This window comes from Fringilla coelebs (genome assembly GCF_963513975.1).
Source record: "Fringilla coelebs genome assembly, chromosome: 17".
NCBI lineage: Eukaryota > Metazoa > Chordata > Aves > Passeriformes > Fringillidae > Fringilla > Fringilla coelebs.
This window is the reverse complement of record NC_140043.1, coordinates 10314868-10342234: the sequence shown is the minus strand read 5'-3', so window position 1 is coordinate 10342234 and position 27367 is coordinate 10314868. Positions and strand designations below refer to the sequence as shown.

The 27367-nt window shown below is 41.2% G+C and overlaps 2 protein-coding genes across 2 annotated transcripts in view; one reads left to right on the top strand and one right to left on the bottom strand.

Moving 5' to 3' along the window:
* Window positions 1-6688, top strand: part of ZNRF3 (zinc and ring finger 3) — a 64812-nt gene extending 58124 nt beyond the window's left edge. The window contains exons 7-9 of the mRNA XM_084217020.1: window positions 361-463; window positions 1179-2924; window positions 3940-6688. Of these exons, the coding sequence (XP_084073146.1) occupies window positions 361-463; window positions 1179-2924; window positions 3940-3983 (1893 nt within the window). The 3' untranslated portion in view covers window positions 3984-6688. The remainder of the gene's footprint in view (window positions 1-360; window positions 464-1178; window positions 2925-3939) is intronic.
* A 142-nt stretch (window positions 6689-6830) lies between these two features.
* KREMEN1 (kringle containing transmembrane protein 1) overlaps window positions 6831-27367 on the bottom strand; it is a gene marked incomplete at its 5' end in the record, with an annotated part of 47517 nt that continues 26980 nt past the window's right edge. Inside the window, 8 exons of the mRNA XM_084217336.1 lie at window positions 6831-14853; window positions 15459-15543; window positions 16708-16866; window positions 17487-17819; window positions 18641-18794; window positions 19246-19370; window positions 23924-24015; window positions 26886-27048. Of these exons, the coding sequence (XP_084073462.1) occupies window positions 14691-14853; window positions 15459-15543; window positions 16708-16866; window positions 17487-17819; window positions 18641-18794; window positions 19246-19370; window positions 23924-24015; window positions 26886-27048 (1274 nt within the window). The 3' untranslated portion in view covers window positions 6831-14690. The remainder of the gene's footprint in view (window positions 14854-15458; window positions 15544-16707; window positions 16867-17486; window positions 17820-18640; window positions 18795-19245; window positions 19371-23923; window positions 24016-26885; window positions 27049-27367) is intronic.

Sequence of the window (27367 nt, the reverse complement as noted above, 5' to 3'; positions counted from 1 at the left end):
AAGGGTGCATCATTACTCTTGATTTCTTTTTTTTTAAGTTCATTGAATAAATTGAGGCAAACTTTTATGATGGCCTTCTTAAAGGTGTTGGGTCATGGGGACGTACTACAAAAAGTGTCCTAAAGAAATGTTCTGTGTCTGCATGGAATCCTAAGGTGCCTGCAGACTATTTTTTTAGAGACAGCTGAGCACTACCTGTTGTGCTCTTGGCTGTCTTGATGCCATTTTTTTCCTTCTTAGCACTTCAAGACTAGAAATTGCTCCATTTAATAGCCAGGTTGAAAAATCTAGGAACAAGCGGTGAAAAATTCACTTGTTAGGAAGAAGTAAATTTTCATGGTGCTTCATCTGTTCCTGTAGGAACTGCGAGTCATTCCCTGCACTCACCGATTCCACAAGAAATGTGTGGATCCTTGGCTGCTGCAGCACCACACCTGCCCTCACTGCCGCCATAACATCATAGGTAAGTGCTGCACTGTGGATGCTCTGTCTTGTTTATTTCAGACAGCTGAAAAGATGAAATTAAAAGTGGGCCTGTTTGTGAATCTCCGTGGAGCTCTCAGTCCTTATTGTAACATAGCCCTGGAAATACAGTTAGCCCCAAACTCTCGGAGAACAGCTGAGTGCCCCTGGCATAACCTTGGGGTGGGGATGATGCCCAGCTGAGGGCAGTGTTGTGCAGCCCTGAGTGCAGGGACACATGGAGAAAAGGGATATGTTTTCCCTTGAGAATGACAAAGAAAACAGTGTATGGGCTTTTATTTTTCCACAGTGTTGTAACTTGGAACGTGGTTTCCCTTACTTGCCCTCTTCCTGCTTTCATTTCCTCTGTCTTAAGAAAGTTTTCTGGTGCTGCACATTTATGTAAAAATGCGTAAAGTGAAAATTTGGGCAATGACTTCCAGCCTCTCTCAGCCTGTGCAAGATGTAAGCAAAAGATTTTGTGTATATGAGAACAGTATCTGATATAAATTCACTTCTTTTGCCTTTTAAGCAAATACATTTGGGTGTTTCAAAGTTTTCCAGACATGCTTTTGACTTTTGTTTTGCTTTTATTTCCTTCCGTGTAAAAAATTGGTGCATAATGTAATGACATAGAAAACAAAATACGCTTTCTTGCATAAAGTAATTTTATTCCCTTCTAGTTCTACTTCTCCATTCTTATTTCTCTCATTCAGAACAGAAGAAGGGGAATGCAGCTCCGATCTGTCTGGAATCCATCAACCCCGCACGCAGCCGGCAGCAGAGGGTGATTCTGCCTGTCCATTACCCGGGCCGAGTGCACAGAGCCAGCCAGATCACAGCGTATCCCACTCGGACCAGCATGGACCCCCACGGAAACCCCATCACCCTGCTGACAGTGGAGCGGCACGGTGAACAGAGCCTCTACCCAGCCCCTTCCCCAGCCTATATCCGCAGTTACCAGCCCATTCATTTGGACCATGCTTTAAACACACATCACTGCAGCCTGGAGCACAGGGCTTACTCTCCAGCTCACAACTTCCGAAGACCCAAGTTTGGTGGACGCAACTTTTCCAAAGCAGCGTGCTTTTCCCGATACGAGACCATGTATCAGCACTACTACTTCCAAGGCCTTAGTTACCCTGAGCAAGATGGACAGCTTCCAGCTGGCATTGCCTCAAAGGGTCCTTCCCGTGCCTTTCAGCCTGGTAGCAGCATGCTTTTTCCTCCTGTGGTGCATGTAATGCCCTCGTCCCGCTTGGAGAGTGGCAGTACCTCCAGCTTTAGCTGCTATCACGGTCATCGCTCGGTGTGCAGTGGGTATTTGGCTGACTGCCCTGGGAGTGACAGCAGCAGCAGCAGTTCTGGTCAGTGCCACTGCTCCTCCAGTGATTCCATGGTTGACTGCACTGAGGTCAGTAACCAGGGGGTTTACGGGAGCTGCTCCACCTTCCGCAGCTCTCTGAGCAGTGACTATGACCCCTACGTTTACCGCAGTAGGAGCCCTTGCCGAGTGGGTGAGGTTGGTGGTGCGAACAGGGGCGCAATTGTGCTCTTGGAGGGCCCCCACCAGGACGAGCTCCCAGCTCACAGTCACGGTCTGGTGGGTGCTGACTGCCGGCCTGTGCCAGCTTCTTCCTCAGGGGACCAACTGTCTAATTGCAGCATGGATATGAACTATAGCAGTAATTCCTCACTAGAGCACAGGGATCCAAATGGCACTACCTCAGAGGGAGGACCTGAGGCCACTCCTGGTGCTGCCTTGGATGTTAAAAGGAACTGGAAGAATCCAGAGATAGCAGGGTCGATTTCGGAGCAGGCATGCGCGTGCTGCTTTGAATTCCAGCACTCTGCCCTGGAGCCTAGCAATGGGACAGCTGACTGTAGTGCACTCTTCCTTAGCTCTCCACTGTGGGGGACGTGTGGCCAAGGAATTGAACCACAGTCAGGGAACACCCCAGGCTTGTACAGTATTAACTCAGACCACTTACATAGGACAGATGGGGTAAAATATGAGGGGTTGCCCTGCTGCTTCTATGAAGAGAAGCAGGTAGCCTGTAGTAGCAACAGTGGCAGTGGAGGTGGTGGCTGCTATACAGAAGACTATGCAGTGAATGTGCAGTACACGCTTCCTGATGACACCTTGCCAAACTGCTGTAAGGGTGTATGTGATCTGGGTCAACGCATTCCCATCATTCCTGAAGACAGAGACTGTGAGCTGATCCTACCACCAGAGCACCAAGGGACCCACATAGGAGGCTGTAGCTCCTGGGATGGAACACCTGAGCTAGACACTTACCTGCACTGTCAAGGTATTGGAGAGGTACAGGTCGAGAGGGAGGTGTGCTATGAGGCAACGTCATTCCTGCGGCAGAACTACTCTCAGGAGGAGGAAACTGGAATGCCCTTTCCCAGTCCCACTCTGAACTCCCAGAAGCTTATGATGACCACAAAGGCCACAGGTAACATATGTGCTTTTTTGATTACTTGCTACCTTTCTGTGTTAGTGTATGAAATGCTGCCAGCTACCTAGGTACCTGCAGCCATAAAGGTTACTCCATCCTTCACATAAGAACAGGTTATTGACTAACCATTTGCCCCAAAGTATTATTCCCTGGTTACCTGGGTTTATTTGGTCATAGGCAGAGGAGGAGATGATAACTTACTAATTAACCCTATAAAAGCTTTCATGCTTTGTGGGGAGGGGCCTCCATTAGAGTTCCCACAGCAAGGGACACTGTGCTAGTCATGGCAGCTGTGGTGAGTTGCCTAAGCAGGCAATGCCACTGTGAGAGATGACAGACAAACGGAAGGGTTTTTTTCAAAGAAAGGTGAAAATCTTGGAATTGCCATAGAAGAATATGGGGGAAAGTCTCTGCTGTGGACACAGATAAGGGGGAAAAAATAGCCACTCAGAAAGAGGGGGATATTTCTTACCTGCTGCCTTGCCAGAGTTATTTTAAAGGGTCTTCATAGAATCACAAGGTACCCTAGTTTGGAATGGACCTCAGGCCATAATCTAGTCCAACCCCCTGCTCAAAGCAGAGCCAGCTCTGAGACCAGAACAAGTTTGTCAGACCAAATTTATCCAGTCAGGCTGGATAAACCTTCAGGGACACAGAGTGCAGTCCCTTTCTGGACTCCTGTGGCTGTGCTTGACATTATGGTCAAAAGGTTTTCCTTATAGCCAGTCTGAACTTCTCACTCTTCAGCCTAACTTCCTCACCTCTGGTTCAGAATGCATGTCTGTGGTTTCATCACTGGGACAGCCTCCATGCAGGCATTGCAGAGCTGCTGGGGATGCCTTTACTGCAGGCTGAACAGCCCAGATCCCTCAGCCTCTGCACACCAGGTGCTCCAGCCCTCTGAGCATCTTGGCTCTCTGTGAAACTCCAGTCACTGAGTGTCTTGTTCTGGAGCCCCAAACTGTATGCAATATTCTAGATGCAATGTTCCTTAGTTTTCTTTATCCTTCAGGTGCTGGATCTCATCCCTTGGAGAGAAACCAAATCAGTGACTAGACCTGTCCAGATGATCCCAGATGGAGAAGCGGAGCTTGTCAGAGACTCCAAATTCTCATGGACTTAATTTTTTTTTAAGCTTTGACAAACACACAAAAGTGGTAATGTGGAGAAGTCCCTCCCCTACTTCCTCTGTGTTCACATCAGTTTGATTGTCTCCTTTGTCCCTCCTGCCTGAAGCCTTCAGGCTTTGATTTGTGTGCAAAGCCCGTGTGGGACATGGTGTGGAGCATTTCTGAGCTCTAGTGCCATTTCTATATTAATGACAAAGTGTTATTTATATTTTCTTTTTAGAAGTGACCTCTTGCTGAGAGGTAACACAGTGTGTTAAATAAGCCAGGCTATGTGTAGATGCTGTTATCTCCTACTTGAAGGAGTCCAGCCTTTGATAAGCTCAGGGCTACACCTGCCTTAGAAACCAGATAGCACCTTGAAATATAGTAATCCAGAGGGATACAGCTGCTGAATGGATGCTCAGATACTGACTAATCCCAGTAGCAAATCCTAGCAGCTAGCAAGTTATGTGAGTGATTTTGAGGGAGGTGAAGCATTGGACTGTCTCCTTTCTCCTCTTCCCTTCTCCCCCCTTTCATGCTGCTCTGATGGTTTGGCTAGGAAGGTGTCCTGCCATTAGGATTAGTTTCAACAGAGTGGGGGTAAGGAAACTGAGAGCTCAGAATGTTCTCATCCTCACTTCCTGTATTTAAACCGTGGACCTCATTGTATCTTCTGACCAGTGAAGAATGCTGGGGACCTCTCCCTCAAGCAGATGCTCGAACAAAGTGCTTAGAAAGGGTATTACCTTTGTAGGTAATGAACTTTTCCTTCCATAGGAAGTTTTTCAGGCACCTGTAGCCCCTGTTATGGCTGTGAGGAATGCTGGCATGTGCAGGAAAGCAGAGCTTGCAGTGTGCTCACAGCTTTGCTGGCTCATTTTGGAAACAGGGTTTCTTGTTTCCTTACAGGCTGCAAGCATGCCTAAGGGAAGCAGTGCTTGTCACCTTTTGTGTGTGGGGGAAAGTGAGGGACTTGGTTTGATCATTGTTTTCTTCTTTGCTGTGGTTGATGTAGCTTCCATAGATTGATCTGTTTTAAAGGTTTCTTGGGCCCAGCCGGTTGTGCTTCATTTTTGTCTTGTGTACAGAGTGCTCTCTGTACCCCATTAGCCTGGGCACATACTTTTGTTCTTGTTCTTGTCCTAGTGGGGATGTTTGTTATCATGAGATAATTCATGTCGTCACTTCTGATAGCAATTGTTTCCTGTGGAAACAGCAGCTTCTGAGTCAGAGGCTACCATAGCATGGGTTAAATTGCCTGTCATGCTGCATGTGCCTGAGGACACAGTGTCATCCTGTGGTGTATTCACAGCAGGAATTCTTCTAAAGGGAAACTAAGTATTTAATGCCCACAGTGCCAGTCTTCTGAAAAGATTTGTCCTAAGTTCAGTAAACTTTGGAGATACTTCAAAGACATGAAATAGAGATGTACACTTCATATTCTGCCAAAGCAATGTCCTTGACAGCATTGGGCTGGTTGTGAGACCCAGCAAAGCTAACTTGTATTCTCTGTAGTCCCAAATGAACTATTTTAAAAGAAGGAAACAGGTATCTAAGAAATAACAAATACATTTGTCTATTTCCTTTTGTTTTCATACCCAGTAAGTTAGGAAAAAAGTTCCACCTAAAGGAATTCACATTACATCTTTTCAATCAACAAGCACCAAAATTCAGCTGTTCAGAGAATTAATACAAGGCAATATCTGGGTATAAGATTAAAAGAAAAATTTCAACAAACACATTTTCTGTGTATAAAGCTTATTAAAAACTTATTCATTCTCTGAATGACTGAAGTAAGTGGTATGTGTTGGGAGAACAAACTCTAAAGGTTTGTGATTTTTGGAAAATTTTTTTTAAATTTTTTTTAAGTCTTACCCTCTCCTTCCTCCACTAAAAAAGAAATGCATTTTAGAAGCTATAGTATACTAGCTTGGTTATTCTGCTTGGTGTTTTGTGAGGCACTGTAAAGGCCACCTAAGATACATTGTACTCTGTAACTAAAACAGCATATTGTGGTGAAAGTGTTTCTTTAAAAGATTTGAATATTCTGGTTCCTGGTGATCCCAGATGTACTGGTCCCACACATTGTGGAAATCTCTGCTGGTACAAGTCTCTGCAGGCCATACCACAGACACCCTACACCTGCCTTCTGTGCTGGCTCTGACATTTAACATGAAACTCTGTCCAGTGCAGACTTACAGGCTAGCTGGCCATGATAGATGGTTTTTATAACAAAATGCCTTTCTACTACTTACATGAACAGTTGTCGTTGTGTTTGGCTCATGAGGCACTATTTAAAATGTTTTTAATTAAAATTGTCTTATAGCACTTAAAATTGTTTTGTATAAAATTTGCTGTAAAGATTTGTAATATGGTCAAAGGGCTCTTTCTCCTTCATTACCATTTTTAAAAATGTTTTAAAAGCTAGAAAGCATCTTGTATATATTCTGTATATGTATAGCAGCACATTTCATGTATGGAAATATGTTCTCAGAATATTTATTTACTAATATATTTATCTTAAGCCATGTCTTATGTTGAGAGTGTGTGACATTATTGTAATAATCACTGAAAATCACTAACACGAGGCCCTGTAAATACATGATAATTGCACACAAAGATTTTACAGTACTTGCCGACCAAAAATGATTTAAGAGAAGTGTAGTTACTTGCAGTTTTGTAAGAAAGTGTACAAATGTCTGTATTAAAAGAAAAAAAAAAGGCAAAACCACACAAAAAATACAGTTTTATTGCATATACATGTGGGAGTTGTCCTTCTTGTTTTGGGGGAAAGGACATAGGTTACTGTTCTCCTCAAAGTATAGTTCTAGATATACTGAGATGAACTCTAATAAACAACATTTTTTCGTTTTTTTTTAAACACCAGATAGGTGGATATGTATATACCTTTACACAGCACTCCAATTACTGGGGGGCAGTGGGGGGTAGGTGTCACACAAGCCCCTGAACCCCCCAGGCACAGGGCAGTACCACATCTGCTAAAAGAAATCCTCATTTATGTTTGGAACCTGCCTGTTCCTCGTGGCAGGGGAACAGAACTCTTGTTGTAATTTCAGGTAAAAGTAATTCATTGCCCTGAAATAGAATTGTTTTGAGAGAGCATGATACAGGTGGGCACAGCTGGGTAAATCATAGCTTGAATAGTCAAGATCCAGGTCCTTGCCCTGGATCATGGCATCAGTGGTCCTGCTTTAGTGAAAATCAATATTGGGGTCCTTGTTTTGTCAGCAGAGAGCACAATTTCATCAGAGATGTTTATGCAGACTCCAGAGGGGAGCCTGGGGGTCTGTGGCCCTATTTGTGTATGTACATGTATTTATGTATGTTACTGTCTAAACAGTTCACCCTCATGTGCTATTCATTTCCCATCCAGTGATACACTCGTGGAGCCTTTTCCAGGATTCTCCAGCTTCTTCCTTCTCCCAGAGATTTTCACCTGGTAATCCCCTGGACTTTCCCCATGTCTCATCCATGTTCAAATGCACTGTAATTCAATCACCTCAGGATTCAGCCAGGAAATGAGCCTTACTTTTCTCCAACCCTCCTTGTTTCATGTGTGATAACTCCATTGGGATGGCAGACTGCTCAAGAGGATTATTTTGTAGGGGATCCTTCAAGCACAAGGACGGGTTCCCATCCTGATCCCAGGTACAGCAGAAAAGCCTGGTCTGTGTGGGACACAGGCACAGCAGTGGAAGAGCAACAGGAGCAGGGGAGTATGTGCCCCTTTTTTTGCTCAGTGAACAGAGTCTTGGCAATTGCCAGTGATTACAGATATGCCTTTTATATGCAAATTAGTTCACAAAACACTTGATTTTACAAATAACATAAAGCTGGTAACTCACATGTTGACAGGTCACACCTGAATCTCCTTTCTCTTCCCTCCCTCCACCCCCCCTGACTGCTGTTGCTGCTGGTATTCTGTTTTCTTGTTCCCTGCTCTGAAGAAAACTGCCAGGTGATTGTGCTTTTAGGAACAGGACACCCCACCACCCTCAGTGTCCTGTAGGCACAGTTTGGGGTCATTGGGCTGAGCTTTATCCCCAGTGGGCACAGCTGTGAGCAGCACTGACAGCAAGGAGCCATGGAGTGCCCAGGGGCACTGACCAGCCACCAAAGGGAACAGAGGGCACACAGGTGCAGTGCATGAACCATGAGGGGCACACAGGTGCAGTGCATGAACCATGAGGGGCACACAGGTGCAGTGCATCAACATGAGGGGGTAAAAGGATGGGCTAAAGATCAAGAAGGGCAGGTGCCTGCTGCCTTCTAAGTGCCAGGATGTTATTCTGTATGGGCAGATGCCTGCAGCCTTCTGATCAGGTAAAGTGTTATTCTGTATGGGTAAATGCTTAAAGCCTGCTAAGATTGTATGGTGACACTCTGTACTGTGGTTGTCCCAGCTGTGACATGTGCTGTGACAGTGTCCCACTGAACAATCAGTGAGCCCATGTTCTGCCTGCATGAAACACAGCAGGGCTGAGCTTGTGTCTGGTGCTTGGCTCTGTGTGAAATTCCGTCTAGGCTTTGTTGTGGCTTTTTAAAAATGGCTAAATGTAAATATTTTCTGTCCAAAATGAACATTTGGATACTTGGCAAAGGGGGGGAGGTTCTTTTTACTTTTCAGGTTTGATGCTTAAGGAACAAAATGTGAGTCTTGTGGGGCACCACAAACCTCCACAGAACCTTGATACAGTAGGAAAAGACAAGCAGGAGCAGATTATTCATAGTGGATTGTACATTATTGTAACATTTGGTGTTTCTGTAACACTATCTGCAAAATCGTGTGCATCTGTCAAATCCTATGGCAGCTGTTAGGTGGCGTTTGTCGTTGCTTGGGTAGTGTGAAGAGGAAAATGCCCTTAAAAGGATGGCCATGTCCATACCCTGTGGAGCCAGCTTGGCCTAATTCTCTGGCCAGGGAGACAATGGCATACCTGAAACCAGATATTTTATCTTGCAGTGAAAGCACCCTGCTCCTGTGACTTAAAAGCTTCATAGAAAAGTGTCTCTTTCAGAATAAAGAACACATTTCCCTTGTGGGGAGTGAAACTGCTGCTTAGGAAACAAGCAAGAAAAAAGAAGGGAACAGTTCCCAGAAAGAACCAAACTGCCAGAGTCTCTCATAACCAGAATGGCACGAAAGGAGAGCAGAGTAACCTCCCCTGTGTAAGGGGAGACCAGTCCCCTGTGACAATTGTGTTTCTAAAAGAAAAATGAATCTTCATGGAAAGCTGGAGATGGTTTTGGTATTTGTCACTGGTTTTTCTGGTGTTTACATAAAAGGTTGCTGAAGGTTTCTTAAAATGTAGCATTATTTTGGCCAGGAGGAATTAATTAGAGAAAAGATGGATCGTACAAGAAAGTGGAAACAGCATTACACAGTGCTGCAATTGCCAAGCAAGCCTTGAATGAATTTATACAGTTTTTAAAAGTTTGAAAACACATAAACTGAAAACTTTCAATTTGCTCTTACCTCAGAAATTGTGTCTCAGAGCAGTATCATACTTTATATGTAAAGTAATCATTCTCAGCTCTAATTACTCCATTCTAACATGTACAGCAGGCAGTGCTCTTGTAATCTGCTGGTGAACTGCAGCAGTTTCTGCCTCCTTTATTTCATGCTTGTATACACTTTAGTCATCCTAACTGAACTCCTGCACAAATACACTGTATTTATTTTTTCATAATTATTATTTACATCCATTTGCTGAATGCAGGGGGAACAGTACAAACACAGTGCATACTTCAGCAGCGAGTCACCTCAAATTTGATTTATTCTGGTTTCTTGACAGCCTTTTGTGGCTCATGTGATAGCTTTTGGATTTGGAGCAAAATGTCTTTAGACTGAAGGTCATGATGCCAAATTTCATCCCAAAGCAGAGGTGCTCAATAAATCTGGGAAAGTCTGAGCGGCGTGAAATGTGTGTCTAGTGGGGATGTGTTGTTAAAAAAAATTGGTATGGTCTGAAGGCAATTGTATTTTTCACTCTCAAGGTAGCAGAATTGTTCATAAATGTCCAGAACAATACTCAGGTGAAACTATCAGTGAACTGTATTTCATTGGAAGATTGTGAAATACTGCTGCAAGGCAGTAAGAACCAGTTGGACAAGTTTTTGTCAGGAGTTGTTTTTGTAGTTCACCCTTCCTTTAGGCAAAGTGGTGCACTAGAAAACTGTTCCTTCCCACTGCCTGAGAGGGCTTATTAAGCAGGAGATGAAAGTGGAATAGCTACTTATGCTCATTCAGTGGCAGCTGTGTGTCTGCTGATGGGTTTGACCTGTAGTCATCCAGGCTGCAGATTCAGTGCAGTTTCCAGGACTATCCATAAAAATCTCCTATTTATATTATTGCTGGAAGGGTTGGAATACACAGACTTTAATTCTGCAATCCCACTGGATTGTCTGCATGAGCAATGTGATAAACTTCCTCAGTATTGTCCTGGCTGTAGAAAATCTGGCAGAAACAAGTCCTAAAGAAGATTATGTTAATGCTTGATTGAAAAAGTAGATTACATGTTTGATGGTAAAAATCATCCAGAGAGTATATGCACGTGAATTTGCAGAATCTTATGAAGAGCCTAATACAATTACAGGCTAGAAATGAGATTCAAAGGAGGAAAGTGTTTCTTACAGCAATTGTTTTATCATCATCTATTCTGTCACAAAACTGAGGCTGAGTTCCCCTATTCTGAATGTCTTTCTATCATATATACCAAAGAAGTATCTTTTTTTTTCTCCTATGGTTACAGTGTACAGAAGATTTATTTTTCCCAGAGTGTAAACTAACATCTTTTCTTCCTATAAAATGTTAGCAAGATAAAAGCATAATATGCTGTATTAAATAATGCATTTCCTATACATATACAAATATATATATATTACTATGATAACACATCACACATTTTTACATAACAAAGTCTCTATTTTCCCACAACATAACAATATTAAGATAAAAATACATATAAAATCACGTAGTCAACAAACTAAACTAGTTTTAAATGTAGATTTTGAATGAGGGAAGGCACTTGTCCAGCTGGCCCCTTTCCACCTGAGGTGCACACACAGTGGAGGCTGCTGGAGCTGGGTGCAGAGCGAAGGCAGCAGGCTCACCCATCCAGCAGGAGTGCTCATTGCCCCAGCCCTGGGGCAGACATCTGCCCTTGCCCCATGGCTCACTGTCTGCTCAGTGTGCACTCAGGGAGCTCTCAGCTCATCTCCTTGTGCCACCACCCAGGGAGCAAGGTCAGAGAGCTCAGCTCTGTAAAAAGTAACTCAGGGAAGAAAAAGCCATGGTGGTTTTTGACCTGATCAGTTTATTGCACCACTACACAGCTGGTCACACCAACACAAGAGTGAGCAGTGGGCCAGAGCAGGAGCTGAAATCCATGGGAAGGAGGAGCAGCTCCTCATCAGGATTTGGTTGCCAGAACAGTTGCTTCTGACATTGTAGCCAGTGTCACATTTGCAGCCCGTCCAGCCCCTTGAGGGGACTGCTAGGCAGGAGCTCAGAAGGCTGTTCAGGTACAATTCCAAACAAATTCTTCTGCAGTTATTCTCAATTTGTTGGAGAAAATGGTGTGGACACCACCATCCTGAGCTGTCCCAGCTCTCAGCTGCCTGTGTAGTAGGGGCATTTCTTTTGTGGAATTACAAGACTTGTGCATGGTCACACTTTTTGCTGCTTTCTCCCCCAAACCCTTACAGCAGAGATCAAAACATGCTGTGTTCATGGATCTCACATCTCTTGGCCATAAATCACCACACCCTGAAGTGTCTGCACGAGCAGTGTGAGTGACCCTACCACATTTTGAAAAACTCCACGTGAGATCTAACCTGCTCTTCATGGTCTCAGCCCTGGGAAGTCATAAGTGCTATTTAAGGGACCCTGTCCATGAAGTTCCATCCATTGCTCTGTTTGCTAGCACTAGCAGCATCTAGAAACAGCCAATCTGAAAAATTCTGTAGGGGAGCAACATAATTTCTTCTATGCTTTTATCAGTGTATTACCCATGCACTGTCTAATACCCATCCTCTTTATTGTCACCATGACCAGTTAATCTGCTGTAAGTGCTGGTTTTATGGGACTTTTGTACATAAATTTGATTAATGCTCCCCATGAAAGTCCCATGAAATACAATTTTATTTAAAAAAATATTTGAGGAGCTAAGGGAGCAATGCAAAAATCTCATTTCTTAAATTCTGTAGATTTTGCATTAGTAGTGTCAGTCCTTGTTGCTGTTTGTAATGATATTGGATATTATAGTAAAATTAAATTCTTCACTAATGAAGAGAAGAGTAACATTCTGTATTTTTTCTTTCTGCAGTAGGTGTAGATCAGTCACTGGGTGTTCCTGATGTTTTTTCAGTTTATCACCATTAGGTAACTGCTTTATGAATGTCTCTCTGACAAAATGTTTACCTTGCCTTTGATAAGGCAAGCAAAGCTTCATCACTTTGTGATAAGCACTATGTGCTTGTAACAGCTCCTGAGATCTGGCAGCACACTGTGATTCTCTCTGCCTGGTTTCCTATTACTGCACCAAATTAAGGATGCTTAGGAACCAACCTGCTTTGCTTTGCTCTGAATCTCTGAGGTGAACTCTTTATCCACACAGCATGATGCAAAGCCTTACTTTTAAAAAAAGGCAATTTCAGAACTTGTGTTGGGTCTGAAACGGACAATGGGTTTTGGTCCAACGTGGTGACATGGAAGAGAGAACCAGCATATTTTTTACAACTTGTCCTGTCTTCATTTTAGCTAATACTGTAATTATATTTTCCTGTATTCTTTCCAGCAGCTCATGCAAGAAAGTACTAGATGTTCCCATGCTGTTCCATTTTTTATATAAACAATTCCATAATTGCTGGCTTAGTTAAGTCTGGTTTCTTTTAAGCATGCACTGTGATGTTGTTCAGCTGTCTCTAGGACTCATCTGTGGTACATAAATCAAGCTGGATTGAATTCAGTTCAGGTAAAAGACCAGATCTACAGCGGTAAGGCACAAGATTTCACTGCTTAATTCTTTGATGCCCTGGTTTTTCAGTGAGATCTGTAGTTCTCACAAAAGGGAGGGAGTTAAATGTTAAAAAACATAAGGGCAGATACTGGAATAAATTTAAACTCAGTGACAATTTTCTTACTTTTCTTAACTACCTTTTGTAGATGCACTTAATAGATGTTCTCTGACTGAACATCTGGTATATGCAGGGCATTGGTATACATTCAAACTTAACCAGAATTAGTGTAGTTTAATGGTCCTCAGTGAACCTTCTCTAACTGAGTTTAAGGAGCTGCCCACTGTAAACTTTTCCAATTTATCTGATATTTGCATTGACAGTTTTTCCTAAATATCTTGCTGGTCTAAACCTGCTGAGGCTGAAAGACTCACTGCTGATCCCTTGGAATCACTTGTTTCCCACTTGTGGTGGTGAGATGAGAAATCTGACTATTGTAGATGGACAGTCAGTCTATCAAAGAGCAGAAATAGTTAATGCTGTCTGTTGCAATCAAAGAAAATAGTTCACAGATCAGAACCCCACTGATGTTTTAGTTCTTTGACAAGTAAGGCAATTACCTTCAAAATTCAGTTCAGTTTTAGTGCTGCAGGCAAGGAGACACTTCTCCTCACAGGTGAGTGTCAAGGCAGGTGTTTTGTGCATGCTCAGCTGCACAGCCTGGCCCAGGGGAGGTGGTGATAGCAGCCTTACACCTTTGTAAATAGTTTGGGCTGCTGAGATCAATGCATGTGACTTCAGAGCAAAAATTGGTTAGTCAGCCTCACTGATAAAAACTCAGTGGATTACAGTATCTTTGGACAATCCTTTAAGAAGCCCTAAGCTTATACCCAGCATGAGTGCCAGCTCTAAGGCTGGAGCACGATTAGTTTTTTAAAGGGTCACTGTGAATATGAACAAAATTATCATAAACATCAATGAATGATGGGTCAGACAGAGTCATTTAAAAGGCTTCAATGCTCCTGCAAGCCTTGACCTGGTGAGCTCTAGTCAATCAAAATGCATATTTGTAGCTGACTCTTGTTATAAAGGCATCCTGAATTTGATCTCTGCTTGTAGACTCAGAAACAGCACATGCAGAAAGAGCACAGCACTGAGCAACCAGGCTGATCATTTTTCCAGTCTTTGATTCCCATTCTACTGAATAGTACCATTGAGATGTGTTTACACCAAGGCAGAAAAGCTGTTTGCTGAACAGGTTAGCAGTACCCTCCTCTGTCTTCAGCCTTGAGAATAAAAGGACTAAAGTAGCCTGATCTAATGCAGTGGTACAGGCAAGAAATCCTCAACCTGTAAATACCCCTTCAGTTACCTTTGGCAGGGGTACAGGGCATTTTGAATGAGTTTTTACATCTATTTTAAGTGCAATGGTTTAAAGGCAGTATTGACAGCACTACAGACTTGAGAAGCACCAGGTATTTCAAAGTTATTGCTGCAATTAAATCCGTTGTCACTGCTGTATCCAAGAGAACAGCAGATAGGCAAAGTCACTCAAAGGCCTTTGGAAATGGACTTTTTGGAAAACAGGTATGAGGTTGGGAGGGAAAAAAAGGAAGAATAATCTCAAGTCACCTGGATTTTGAGGAGATCAATTCTTGCAAAATAAGACAGCTCAGTTTCCCACCAGTGGATTGCAATCATCTTGTTGATTTCGAAGCTTTTTCTTGAAGATGGATATTGATGTGGATGGTTGGTAAAATATACTCCAGATCTCACCAGCAGTAGTGACATCACTGCAATCCTCTGTTTCAGCTGCAGCTGGAATCTGGTGGGACCTAGGAAACACAAATGCAGGTTTTTGGAGTGTTTCTTGCTTGGCTTGATCAAATGAAAAATTAAGTATCCTTCTGCCACCCTAATGACAGCACTGACATTAAGCTAAGAGGGCTCTACAGACTGTAGTTGTTGTTATTATTATAGTTGCTCTTAATACAAATTAATTTCCTTTTATATTTTTAAGCATGATTGTACTATGTAAATACCATGTTCAACGTTTTGATTTGCTGGTAACTCACCCATTCAGTGAGTGTCCATCTAGAGGAGCTGAAATTTACTTGGTAGGAGTGTAGAGGTTTTAATTTTTTCTCTGCAAAGGATTATCACAATTTGACCTCTTCTCACCAAACCTGGATGTCTGATAAGATTTTCCTCCTCCTCCTAAAGTACAAATCTTGTCAAATCAAGAGCAGAAGAGATAGTCTAGTAGCAAATGCTATCCTAACAGACTGGAAAGTTAAAAAATGTGCTTATTTAGGATCTTCTATAAGAATACAAATATGTAATAACTAACTTGGAATATGGTAAATGAAAGAGAGGAGCCCCAGGTTTGGTTCAGAGCTGAGATCTTGGTTCTCTGTGGTTGGTTTTGCTCCACACTCACCTCATGGTAACGTGCAGAAGTATCTTTGCAATTATGGCTGTAGCACTTAGGATGAGCAGTGCTGTGAGGCTGTATATTGTCCATTCTGCAAAAGAGAAGAGGGGGAGCTCTCAGTACATTCATTTATTTACAGTTTTTACAGTAAGAATATTGCGTGAAAGGAACTTGTGATGCTTCATTCAAATCTGGAATTTGACAATGCCTTAAAACCCGCAAGTATTTTCTGCAGACTGGCACAAACCATTCAACTTTCAGTCAGAACTGCTTTTTTCCCTTGCAGAATTCCTCCCAATAAAATTGAAAGCTGGCAAAATTCAAAGCATATGCTAGTAAAATTATCTAGGAAAGGAAGCAGAAGTTCCCTTCCACCCACTGCCCTTTCCTCAAAGCATTGCCTGTACATGATGATTTAAACAGTATTTTTGGAACTGCGTGAAATCCAAGGGTGCAGTTCCTGTTGGTGTTCCTGGGCAGTTCAGCACTAGGCAGCTTAGGTGTCACTGTGGTAAGCCAGCATTAGGCTGGGGCTGGTCCCAGACTATTCCTGGGCATGTTCTGCACCTTGGCTGGTTTGGGTGTGCAGCTCCTGTTTCAGGTTTGGGATGCAGACAGCTCCAGGACTGTGGGATTGAGGCCCAGCTCCAATGATACATAAAAGCAGGGTGGTTTAACAACAGGAGAGAATAACAGTGATATTCACCAAGAGTGCATTTCCAGCCTTCAATTATTCACAGGTCAGTAATTTCCTGGATTCAGTCCTGAAGCTGAGTTCTAAACACATGACATGTCTCAGTGACATCTCCCCTACTACACCCATTAACTTGTATAGTCCTCTTTGTATTATTGATGAGGTTTTTGTTAATTGGGGTATCAGGGCTGCAAAAAGCATTCAAGCTATTCTAGATTCTGCAAGTAAAGTTTGCTCTTTTTTCAGCAGCTTGTTCCCTTCTGTGGCATGCAGGTCACTAGAGCTGACTTGAGTAAGGAGGCTGCTCTGACTCATATTTTGATACACTTATATTGTCAAGAACTCACCATCTTCACACTATTTCTGACTTAGGCTGAGAAGTGTTTTGAAATGTAATGAGAGAATCCCAGTTAGTGCTAATTAGACTGAATGAAAACTCATCTGTTAGTAAGATGCATAGTGCCTCTGCTAACTTGGAGGAGGCAGCAAAGGAAACAGTGACTCCAGATTTTGCTTTGGCAAAATGTTTTTCCCCATTTCCACATTTTCTTGTGTCATTACCAGGCATGGAGCTGGTTGGATGGCTTGGGCTGGTTGTGATGACATAGAGTATCTTTGAGGACCGGGCTGCGTTGATGCTGAGATTTGCTTGTTCATTTGTCCTCTCTGGAAGGGTGTGATTCACTGGGATCTTGTTTTGGTGCACATTGTCCTTCACAGCTGAAAACACAGGAGTGTGATTACAGCAACAATCTCTTAACAGGTGTAATGGGATTTTATTTTGTGCTTATAAACAGACATGCTGCTCTCTGGTTTATGTAAGAGAACTCAAATAATGGATTTATATCTGATTCCTAAAAAAGCCTGTATTTCACCAGTTTGGGGATCTCAGAATATTTCTGGAAGCTGATTGTTCATCATAACAGTAGGTACAACTCAAGGACCAGAACATTTTCTCCTGATGACTTTCAGCTAGAGAGGAAGAGACAATTGGAAGGAGCCAAGATGAACCAACATGCAGATGGATTATTGTTTTCCTTTGTCATTTCCAATCTGTTTTAACAGGAAGGCATAGAATTGAATTTTGAAATTATGAAATAAACAGCAAAGTGCAGGTTTTGAAAACCTATATTTTGCTATTTATGATGTAGCTGACTGGAATGTTCTAAACTGAGAGGAATTTTGGTGAAGCTTTCACCCAGTGAATAGTGGCAACAAGAGGGATGAAACACCTGTTAGATAAGAGCTGAAATATTTGTTCTTTAATCACCACTTCAGAAATCTCCTGAGGGAATTAAATGCTTCACTGAAAGGTAGAAACAGCAAAGATAGCCTCTTACCTCTATACCTGATTGCAAATCCCTGGGCTTGATTGATGTCATCTGAGAAAAAGTACAAAATGACAAAATCCAAAGAGATGTTAAAGGTGTGGGGAGGCCTGTTCTTGCCATTAAAGCGAGCCAGAACGTGGTAGGTGTAACCATCCAGCAATTCCACCATATCTGTAGCATCTTTGATTTCAAAAAGGACAAAGGTGAAGTGGATTTGAGATGCTCCTGGAACTTGAATGGTCCAATAACAGACTTTGCCTGTGCCATATGTGTCAGGGAAATCTGGGGAATAGATCACAGCTGTAGCAGAAGTGTAATTCCCTCCACAGGCACCAATAAGGGCTGTGAAAAGAAGAAGAAAAGGGGGAAAATGGGAAGACAGAAAGAAAAAAAAGGAGCAATACATTAATTTTGCAAAACTTTAGCACTACCCTATAGATTCTAATACTGAAATGTGACTTGAAGGTACAGACTGGCTAGGCCAGCAGGATGCAGTCTCTGCAGCTGCTCTTTCCCTCCCTCAGCACAGCTTTTGTTGCCTTTTCTTGGAATACTTATGCCTCATTACTCTGACCTATGCATCAATCTTGAACACTGCAACTTTCCTTTGTCCCTGTGTGTGACCAGGCACCCTCTCCTGAATCCCTGCAGAAATGGGATGAAAGATAAATCACTGCTTCAGGGGCTTCTACTCTAAACCTATCAGGCAGGCAGGAAAGTGGATTAGTGACTATTAACTCTCACTGCTTAATGACTGAGATTCCTTCACAGCTGTAGGAAACTGAAAACTTCAACTCCAGTGAATCCAGAGAGAACTCAAATGCCACCAAGTGACAATGCATATCCATACATGCACATACAAATTTTTACTCTCTACTAAGATCAATTCTTAGGGGGTTTTGGACAGCTGACCTAGTACCACTTGTGAGGAAAGTGAGAGAACCTCTGGAGCATGAGCTAGCATAATTTCTTGGAAGACCTATTTCACATTATGAATGGATGAGAATTTTAGGCAGAAATGGAAAGCAGCTTTATTTTATACCCAAGAGAGGTGTTTTGCTGTTTGGTGTGCAACAGTTCTCTTTGTTTTGAGCCTTTTCCCTAATTTGCTGAACATGTGAGGCCTCTCCTTTGGGAAAAGCTGAGCCTGCTTCAATACTTACTGTCAAAAAGAATGACTCTGCCATCCCCACCGCAGGGCTGAGTGTGGTCTCCAAAGCAAACACTGTTGCATTCCGTACTGGCTGCCTCCCCGTATCTCCAGTAGTCGGGATTATTTCCACAGAAGCAAGCATAACCTGATTCCATGCCTGCAAACTTTGACAACAAAGATGCATAAGGAAGGGAGGAAAATTATTTGAAGGAGTGACAGCGGGAGGTTGTTTGAGCAAGAAAGCTGGCAGCAGAAAATGTGTGTTTTGGAGAAGTATGATTACTCAGAGGAAACACCACAGGCTATTTTTGTTTGGGCTGTCAGGATGCTACTTAACACTGGGAGGAAAGATGGAAGGGAGGGCACCCTGACCCTCACAATTGCAGTAAGCAACCATATTTTCTCCTGGCATTATTCATTAGTCATTTGTCCAGATTCCTCTGGAAGCAGAGAGAGGGCTTGATCTCTGTGGTGGAAGTCCAACCTTCCACCTCTGGGAAGACCTCCCAAGGGTTAAAAAAAAAGAGGGGAAGAGGAGAAATACGACAGAGACCTTTGGGCACGTTGCCATTTTTGTCTTTGGAAAGGCTTTGTAATGGATGTGAAGGAAATCACCTTGAACTGCTGGCTGCGGCAGGAGCTGATGCACGTCTGGATGGTGAGCTTGTTGGAGGTCTCGCTGGTGCCAGTCAGAGGTGGGGGCTCCCCATGGTCCTTGTAACAGCCCAGATTTCCTGGCACTGGCAAGAGTGACACACAGCAGTCATTCTAAAGTGCCTGTAGACATCCCACAGCGCTTCATGTGCTACCTGGTCACTGAGCAGCTCTCTCTATGTTCTGGGCTCAGTGTTGCGCTGTGGGAACTCTTTGTTACTCTTTGTTACTCATGCTCTGCGTGATTCTTGTCATATTTTCCAAACACACCCAGGGATGAGTGATGGGATGAAAGAGTATCATATCATCTCAGCAATATACCTGTAAGACTCTCTAGCTGGTTTCAGTAGGCAGCAGTAAAACATACAAGATAAATACCTTGTTCATTTCTCCTGAAAGAGGCAATTTAAAAAACCCAAGGCATTAAGTGGGTTTGGGGGGTTGTGTGGTTTGTTTTTTTTTTCCCACTGGCATGCATATTCTGAAAATGTAAATTAAACTGTTTGATTTCTGTCTGACCTTTCAAACATGACATTCTGGAAGTTTTCAAAACAGGATGTTTGAGGAAGGGAATCTAAACTCTTTTAGAATGGAGTTTGGCAAGTTTTATGGGAGGGACTAATATAGGGGAATTTCCTAATATTTAAAACTTGAATTCTGATATGAATCTGAAGCATCATACAAAGAGATTTAAAATGAGCAATTTTACTTAAAAAAAACAACCCATCCATTTACATTAATATGATGTTTCAAGGCTCCTTGGTCACTAGTGGAGATCAGAGTTTTCTCCCTTCAGTGCTCTGTTGTTTTTTTTGGTTTTGCACTTTTCATCAAAGCACTGGACTTCAGCCATGACCACCCCCGGGAGAGGATGTGGAGTACAATACAGTGCTGGGATAATGGCATAAAATTATCCCTTGCCCACTTGTCATATCTATTCACATCCTTGAAATTAAATCGGTTACTAGCTCTAAGTTTTATTCTTGTGCCAGATTGACATGGATTCTTTTTGTCCACCTAACTGCCACAGCTCTGTTTGACATGATGTGCTCAGAGACCTGTATGAGTGTTTTATTTATGTAGTCATTGGTTATTAGAGTACCCAGTAAACTTATTATAAATAATGACATAACATTGCTTGAAATACTGTTCAGAAATTAATTTTGTTCTCTAAGAATACAATTTCAATTATAAATACTTGCATGGAGTTATGGCTTTGATATGCCCTGCAGCAACATTCATATAAGTACTGAGACTTCATGTTACAGCCTGATTTAACATACCTTTGGAAATCCCCACTTGCAGCCCCACCCCAGCTGAGTACAGCTGGGCAGATAACTCATGAGAGAGCTCATTCTTTTTTGTATTGTGCATGATTTCACAGTCCTGAAAAGGCTTCCTAGTTATCCAACCTAGCTCATTTTCCTAAGAGACATGGGATTTATAATTTTTTTTTTCTTTTTTAAAGTAGCTTTATTAGTGAGATCTTTCAGCCTTGGCTCCAGAGGATTAGTACTTCAGTATGCTAAGAAACCTGAGTAATTTAAAACTTCTTAAATTTTTAAACTAAATCAAGCATACATCCTAAGACTAATAAGTCTCTGGTGTCTCAGAAGTATTTTAACCTTCTTTGCTCTTAATATTTAGCCTGCTAAAGGAACTTGGCAAAAAAGTGAGGTAGTCAGTGCTCTGCAATTACTGTTCATGATGTTTCACTATTACACTGTCTTCACCCATTTGTATCTATTTGTCCTCTTCTGCTTAAAAGGTTACCTCTTTTGCACAAGCATATTATTTTTCTTTCAAGCAGCATTTGACATAATGAGGTCCTGGCAAACTTCACACCTTCTGCATTTTACATGTTGAGGCACATATTCAATGCATTAAAATATGGAATTAATCCTTTTGAGCTCAAAACCATGTTCCAGCTATGCTCATCTAGCTGTCTTTGAAGAGCCTCCCAGCTTTTTGCACATGCACAACTTGTTTGAGCTGTCCTTGTTCCTGTGTTCCATACAGATCTGTATAACTTACCTGGCCCTGCCATTTAACACCTCCTCCATATTTCAGTCCAATTTATTGCATTACATACATGCACACTGGAAATATGATTCCAGTAATGAAATCTGTTTATGAGGAGAGAGTCATGTGAGTCATAAACATGAAGATGTAGTTAAGTGGTATTGCAAGCCTTTCTTTCTTTCTTTCTTTCACATTTTGGGAGTGTAAGTTATTTCCTTTGAACTTAAACCTAACCTCATTAACAAGGAGACCAAAAAAGTCAGGAATAGCTGCAGCACTGCAAGCAAACCATCTGAAGCATTCAGTTCTGAATCCTCCATGTGAGATGCACATGTTCTCTCAGCACTCAGAGCTGCAGCCTTGCCTTTTATTTGTTTCTGTCCATTCCAGTCTGCTTAGCAGACATGAAAAAGGAGAGAGGAAGAAAAGGGAAGACAAAGCTCCTCCTGGAGTAACTACCACTGTTTTCTGTGATTGTGCTCATCCATCTTCATCTAACACTGCTGAATTCTGTAAATCACCTCTGCAGAAAGTCAGAACACATTTCTGACTGAAGCATGTAGTGTTATGTGTAAATATTAGGGAATGAGACACATGAGATAATCATGTGAATTCATCACCATAATGAAAAATTCTTAACTGTAGATTCTTAATTATTGTTCAGATGAATCATTGCAGGCAAATCTCTGTAGGCAATTAAGATGCTTCAGTTGTTGGCACTGCCATAGCATTATGTGGGCACAGTTAATAGGTAACCTATGTTCCAGATAATTTTCTAGTAGTAAATATCATTAAGGAGAAGAAGTTTATATAAGAAATTTTTCTCTAAAAGTTTTCAAATAAGGTTTTTTTTTAAATGATTACTTTCTTGCTCCACCCCAAAAGTCAAGTTTTGCATTCAAAAACTGACTTTGCATTTTGTTTGTACACTTCACAAGCTAGTTTTGATGGTCCTATGACTTAGCATCATGCTTACTGAAAACAGAAAGTCTGGTGAAGAATAAAAGATTTTTTTACACAGCTTCATAAACCATGAGGTTTGTATTAAGATTTGGATGAGCTTGCAATGTACAGTTTGCTCTAAATTGCTGCAATTCCTTTTTCTAGTATCGAGTTTCAGTGCAATGCTTGAAGCAGCTGCTACTGGTCAAAAGGACATTTTGTAAATGTAAGTCTGGATTATCTGTGCAAGAAAGTGTCCAAGTTTAAATCCTCTGCTCCCCACCACAGAGAAAATGAGCAAGGCTGGTTTTAAAAGGATCCTTTGTGCAGAACAAATGGAGTGGAGAGAATTTGTCTTTCAGCTTTTTTCCTGGTGCCATATCCAGATAATTTGTTAACATCTGTGGTCTTTAAAGAAAATGCAAATTCTTTCATTTTAGACCAAGTTAAATTTCTTAATTAGGAGGGTCAAGTTTCTTAAATCATACCTTATATATTAGAAAAATAAGTAAGATGTCCTCTGAACAATGAGTATCAGAGTGCTGAATGATTTTGTGTTATTTAAATTAGACTCCTTAATCTGTATTTAAGTCTAGGTAAAAGCCATCTGTCTTAAGGTCACACTTATGTATTTGTTTGCCTAGCATGAAGATGTGAGTCATTCACACTCATAAAAACCCCAAAACAACAAAGCTATGAACAAAGTAAAAAAAAAAATCACTTTAGCTCCATTTTTCTTGTCTGGTTTTGTTTTAACTTCAGGTAAGAAATATCCTTTTCCAATCAAATGTGTGTCCACATATGGGCACCTGCTCTGGTGCTTAGCAGTGAAGACCTCAGTTATGCCTTAGAAACAGAGGGTACTTGCACAAAAGAAGCTAGGAAAGCAAGTGAAGACATTAATGGTTCACTTACTAAAATGTGTAGCTATGGTTGCTTGTTAGCATGCAAGACCAGAATATCTTCTTAGTATTTGGGTATATTTTAAATAATATGATTTGGGAAAGAAAACTTTGGAAGATACAAAAATCATGACATTGTGGACATGGTAAAAAATAGAATACATTAAAAATATTAAATTCTGGAAAGAAGCTTCATGTGAGTGGCTTGTAAATGATCTGATTTAAAAAAAAAAAATCAAAGTCCAAGTTGTGGTTTCACAGCAATGTTAAGTATCTGCACCTGCCAGAGACAGAATTCTACTCCAGAGTTCCCATATAGCACACAGACACCTTTTCACTGGGTCCTCTCATATTTTTATGTTTCCTGCAAGCAGTTCTCTGTAGGATGCTCTATACACATTAAACTAATGTTTATGAGCTAATTGCAATGGATAGATACATCTATACCTTGTAAGAACTCCTTTGGTTTTGGCCTCTAGATTTTAATAAATTAATAATCTATTGATTCAAAGAACTAGCAGTACTTCACAAGTTTTGTGTGATTCCCTGTCATACAGTATTATTTGTAAATGATATATCCAGTGGAGGAACAATTCAGTAAGCATGTCATTAACTCTAAGAAACCTGTTTAAAATACAGCTTAGTCTGCAACTGAAAAGAAGCAGTTTTGCCTTATCCTAGTTTGTGTTTGGAAATCACCACCCACTGTTGTGGAACTGCCAGTCTCTGCTCAGCTGAGATGCTGGCCTGAAAAATCTGCAGGGTGCTCTTACTTCGGCAGGATGGGATCTCACAGTATTTCCAGTATATTCCATCTTCGTGTTCTGCAATATAGCACCATGGGCTGACATCCCCATCAGGGTTTCTGAAAAAGAAAAACAGTCACTGAAATTTATCTTTTTTTTTTCAAAAACCACACACAAAAAAAAAAATCATCAATCAATGGCATTACTATTTTTGCTCTAGTACCTACCAAAAATGCGAAGTTTTGCCTTATCAGAAAGTTCAGTTAGCTTTGGTTATTACAGTATTCATCAAGCATAAGATGCTAGCAATGTCTAAAATATAGCTTTGTTTTAGTCTAAGGTTAAAAGGTGCAGAGCTATTTCTGGTCAGTACTGACAGAGAGGAAGATTTGCTGTCCCACATCCTGTGTACAGGTTCCATAGACTCATAAACTTGATTTTCTGCCTTGGTACAAAACAGTCCAGATTCCAGCTTTCTGTGTGTATGGTGAAAAAAACACTTAGCTGATAAAGTCTTCTGGGAAAGACTGATTTTTTTTTTATCTCCCTTTCAATAAAACTAACTAAATCAATTCCAGTGATCTCTTTATATTGGTGGTTAATTCCTTATATGTCCATGATGATGATGACCACAATTTTTATAATTATTTGCTGTTGTGTAGCACTACTTACAAATGCATACCTAATTAGTCATTAGGTTATTTAAAGTCTTTTTTTCTATATACACTGTGAAAGGCTACTCACGTTGCAAAGATCTATTTAAGAGAATAATTTCTTATTTTTGACAGTCAGGTTAAAATGTGACTTTTTCTTTTAAGTAGGATGAGTTGCAATCTTTTTATCATGTGCTTTGGCATGAATTCTATAAATGACACAGCCCTGCTGAAGTGTCAGTCCAGCTGCATGTTGTCATTTATGTCTATTAACAACTCTTTTGTGGGAGATCCAATTTTAGAAATTCTGTGGATGTTTTTTGGTCAAATAGCAGACTGCTGAAAACAACTGGTGAGATGAGTGCAGTTTAGATGACTAAAATGTTGCTAGTTAGGCTTTCAAACAGATTAGTAGAGGCAGTGCACCAGGAAAGTCTAAGACTAGCTATGCTAGGAATTTAGGTGTAATGCTAGAGCCTCCAGTAGCTAAAAAAAGTAGAAGACTAAAACCAAGTAAGGCTTGTACTTGAACTAACCCATTTTTCCCTTGCTGCCAGAGTTACAGGAATTTTTGCAATTACATCTTCATGACAAAAACCGTATGTCAGGAATTCAATCATGAGAATGGCACTCTACATAGAAATGCCTTAAAAATGTGAGGAAATTGGAGAGAAACATGATGAATGTCTTTAGAAATCTTTGTCTTCAACCTCAGAAGTGCATGGCAGTTAGAAAACAACTCTGTGTCTTTCAAAATCTCCAAAAATTTCAGTCCTCATAATTTTGTTACGGTTGAAGTGAGTGAGGCATTTCCCTCTTAACAAGGGTGTCTTGCAGTAAACAAAGTGTTCCAAGTAAGGACCACCCATGGAGAGGTAACATGCTTCTGATTAATATTTCAAGCATAAAATTTGATTATTCAAATGTTGTCCCCAAAAGTCAAATCTCAAGGTGATGTATTATGCCTTAAAAAAGCCTTGTGAGGTATGTGCTGCCTGAGAAAAGGGAAAATCCACTTGTCCCTTGTCATCAAGCAGATGAATGTCAGAGAAAGGTAAAACAGCTATATCACAGCCCTTGACAACATCTGCGTGCTCTAGGTATACTCTGGCACTCTTAGTGACTTTCCAAGCTTTCTTTCAAGAGAATGTGAAGTTAAAAGTCATCCATTAGTTAGGACTGTCATTCCATACACCTGTGAGAATATTCCTAGGCCAAGTGATACAGCATAAGGAAGAAAATGTGGATCATTTAATACCTATCAGACTCAGGTAAAAAAAGGTCTTTTTGGTAATTAAGTAATTTCTCAGGTTTACATATCAGATTATAGGCTTCTTGCTCCTTGTAGCATTTACCAAGTTCTCATTTGCTAGGTAAAGCAAGTTTCAAGTAAGTGTTTTTTGAGTATCTGGATAAACACTCAGTTTCTCGTGCATGTTTTTGCTCAGCTTGTACATGTTTTGCTTTGTACTAACCAAAATATTAGCCAGAGATGACTGCCAAAACTAAGATCCTGTAGCTACAGCCTGTCTAGAATATTGCCATACAGCCACAATCAAAACTACATTCTCAATTCTGCTATTAGTATCAAAGAGAATTCAGTGGCCACTGTATTTTTCACAGCTCTGTATTAGTATGCCTACTGAGAGGCAGAGCTTAAAAAAAGCCTACAGAGCCTAAACATCTCTGAACTTAAGTTCTGATTTGGCTCCTAAATTCGGAAGTTGTTATTTAAGTTTTGTTCTAAGTTCTATCCATAGTTATGGAGGACATCCTCTAGAAGGCAAGGAAGTAGAAATGCATGTTTTAATGCACTTAATCCATGGTTTAATCTGGTATTGTAACTCCTGACAGATGAGGTTCTGAATTCAAATAACTCTGAATCACTGATGCTCAATTAGAATTTTTAGTGACTACATAACTTTGATTAGCACAAAACTTGGAAAGTGTAACAGAACCAGGTTTGTGTGTGAGGATAAAAAACATCCAAAGCCTCCTCCAGACACTCACTGCACTGTGTCCTTCTAATTTGGATTTTTTTTTAATCTCTACCTTTTCATTTAAGTAATCTATAGTCTTTCCCTGTCATGCCACCTTAACAATTGGACACATGATACAGACTGCGCTGAAAAAATGTGGGAGCTGGGCTGAAAAAGCTATTCTACTAATGGTGCTGATAGATTCAGGGTACTGATAACAGGGTAACCCAAAAAGTGTTAGATACCCATGGTTTTGACCTTCTTCACTGCCTGACAGGACATTTCCCAATTTTCTGTCAACTGCTTAAAGTAACACAGGGTATTGAGGCAATGTTCAAGCAATGGGATATTTCTTACCTGCAGTAGTTATGCTCTCCAAGCCCTCCCTCCCCGTTGGGATATTTCACAGTATTGTAAGGATGCTCAAAGGTCTCATTCCAAAACAGACAAGGTTTCCCTGCATATTGGGAGGTCTGGTTCTGAGTGCCACGGTAGTCAGCCCCGTTGGCTGTATAGCATTCTGGGAAGAAAGAGAAATGGGAAAAGAAAGAATGTATGTAGGGTTAGTGTTTTTTAATCCCCTCACCCTCCACCCCATATCCAACAGACCATGTTTCCTGCATGGTTTAGGCAGCTAAAGAAGCTGCCTAGGATTTAAGCTTTCTCTCAGTCAAACCTCTATTCAAGAGATTATGATGTCATTACTTTAATGAACAATGTATAAGACAGGTCTGATGAGAGGTTTACACAATTAACATGCATTTTCTGAATAAGCATAATACTTTCTTACTGTCTTCCCTGTGTTTTACTCATTAGGATGATTCTTGTTAATTTTCCAA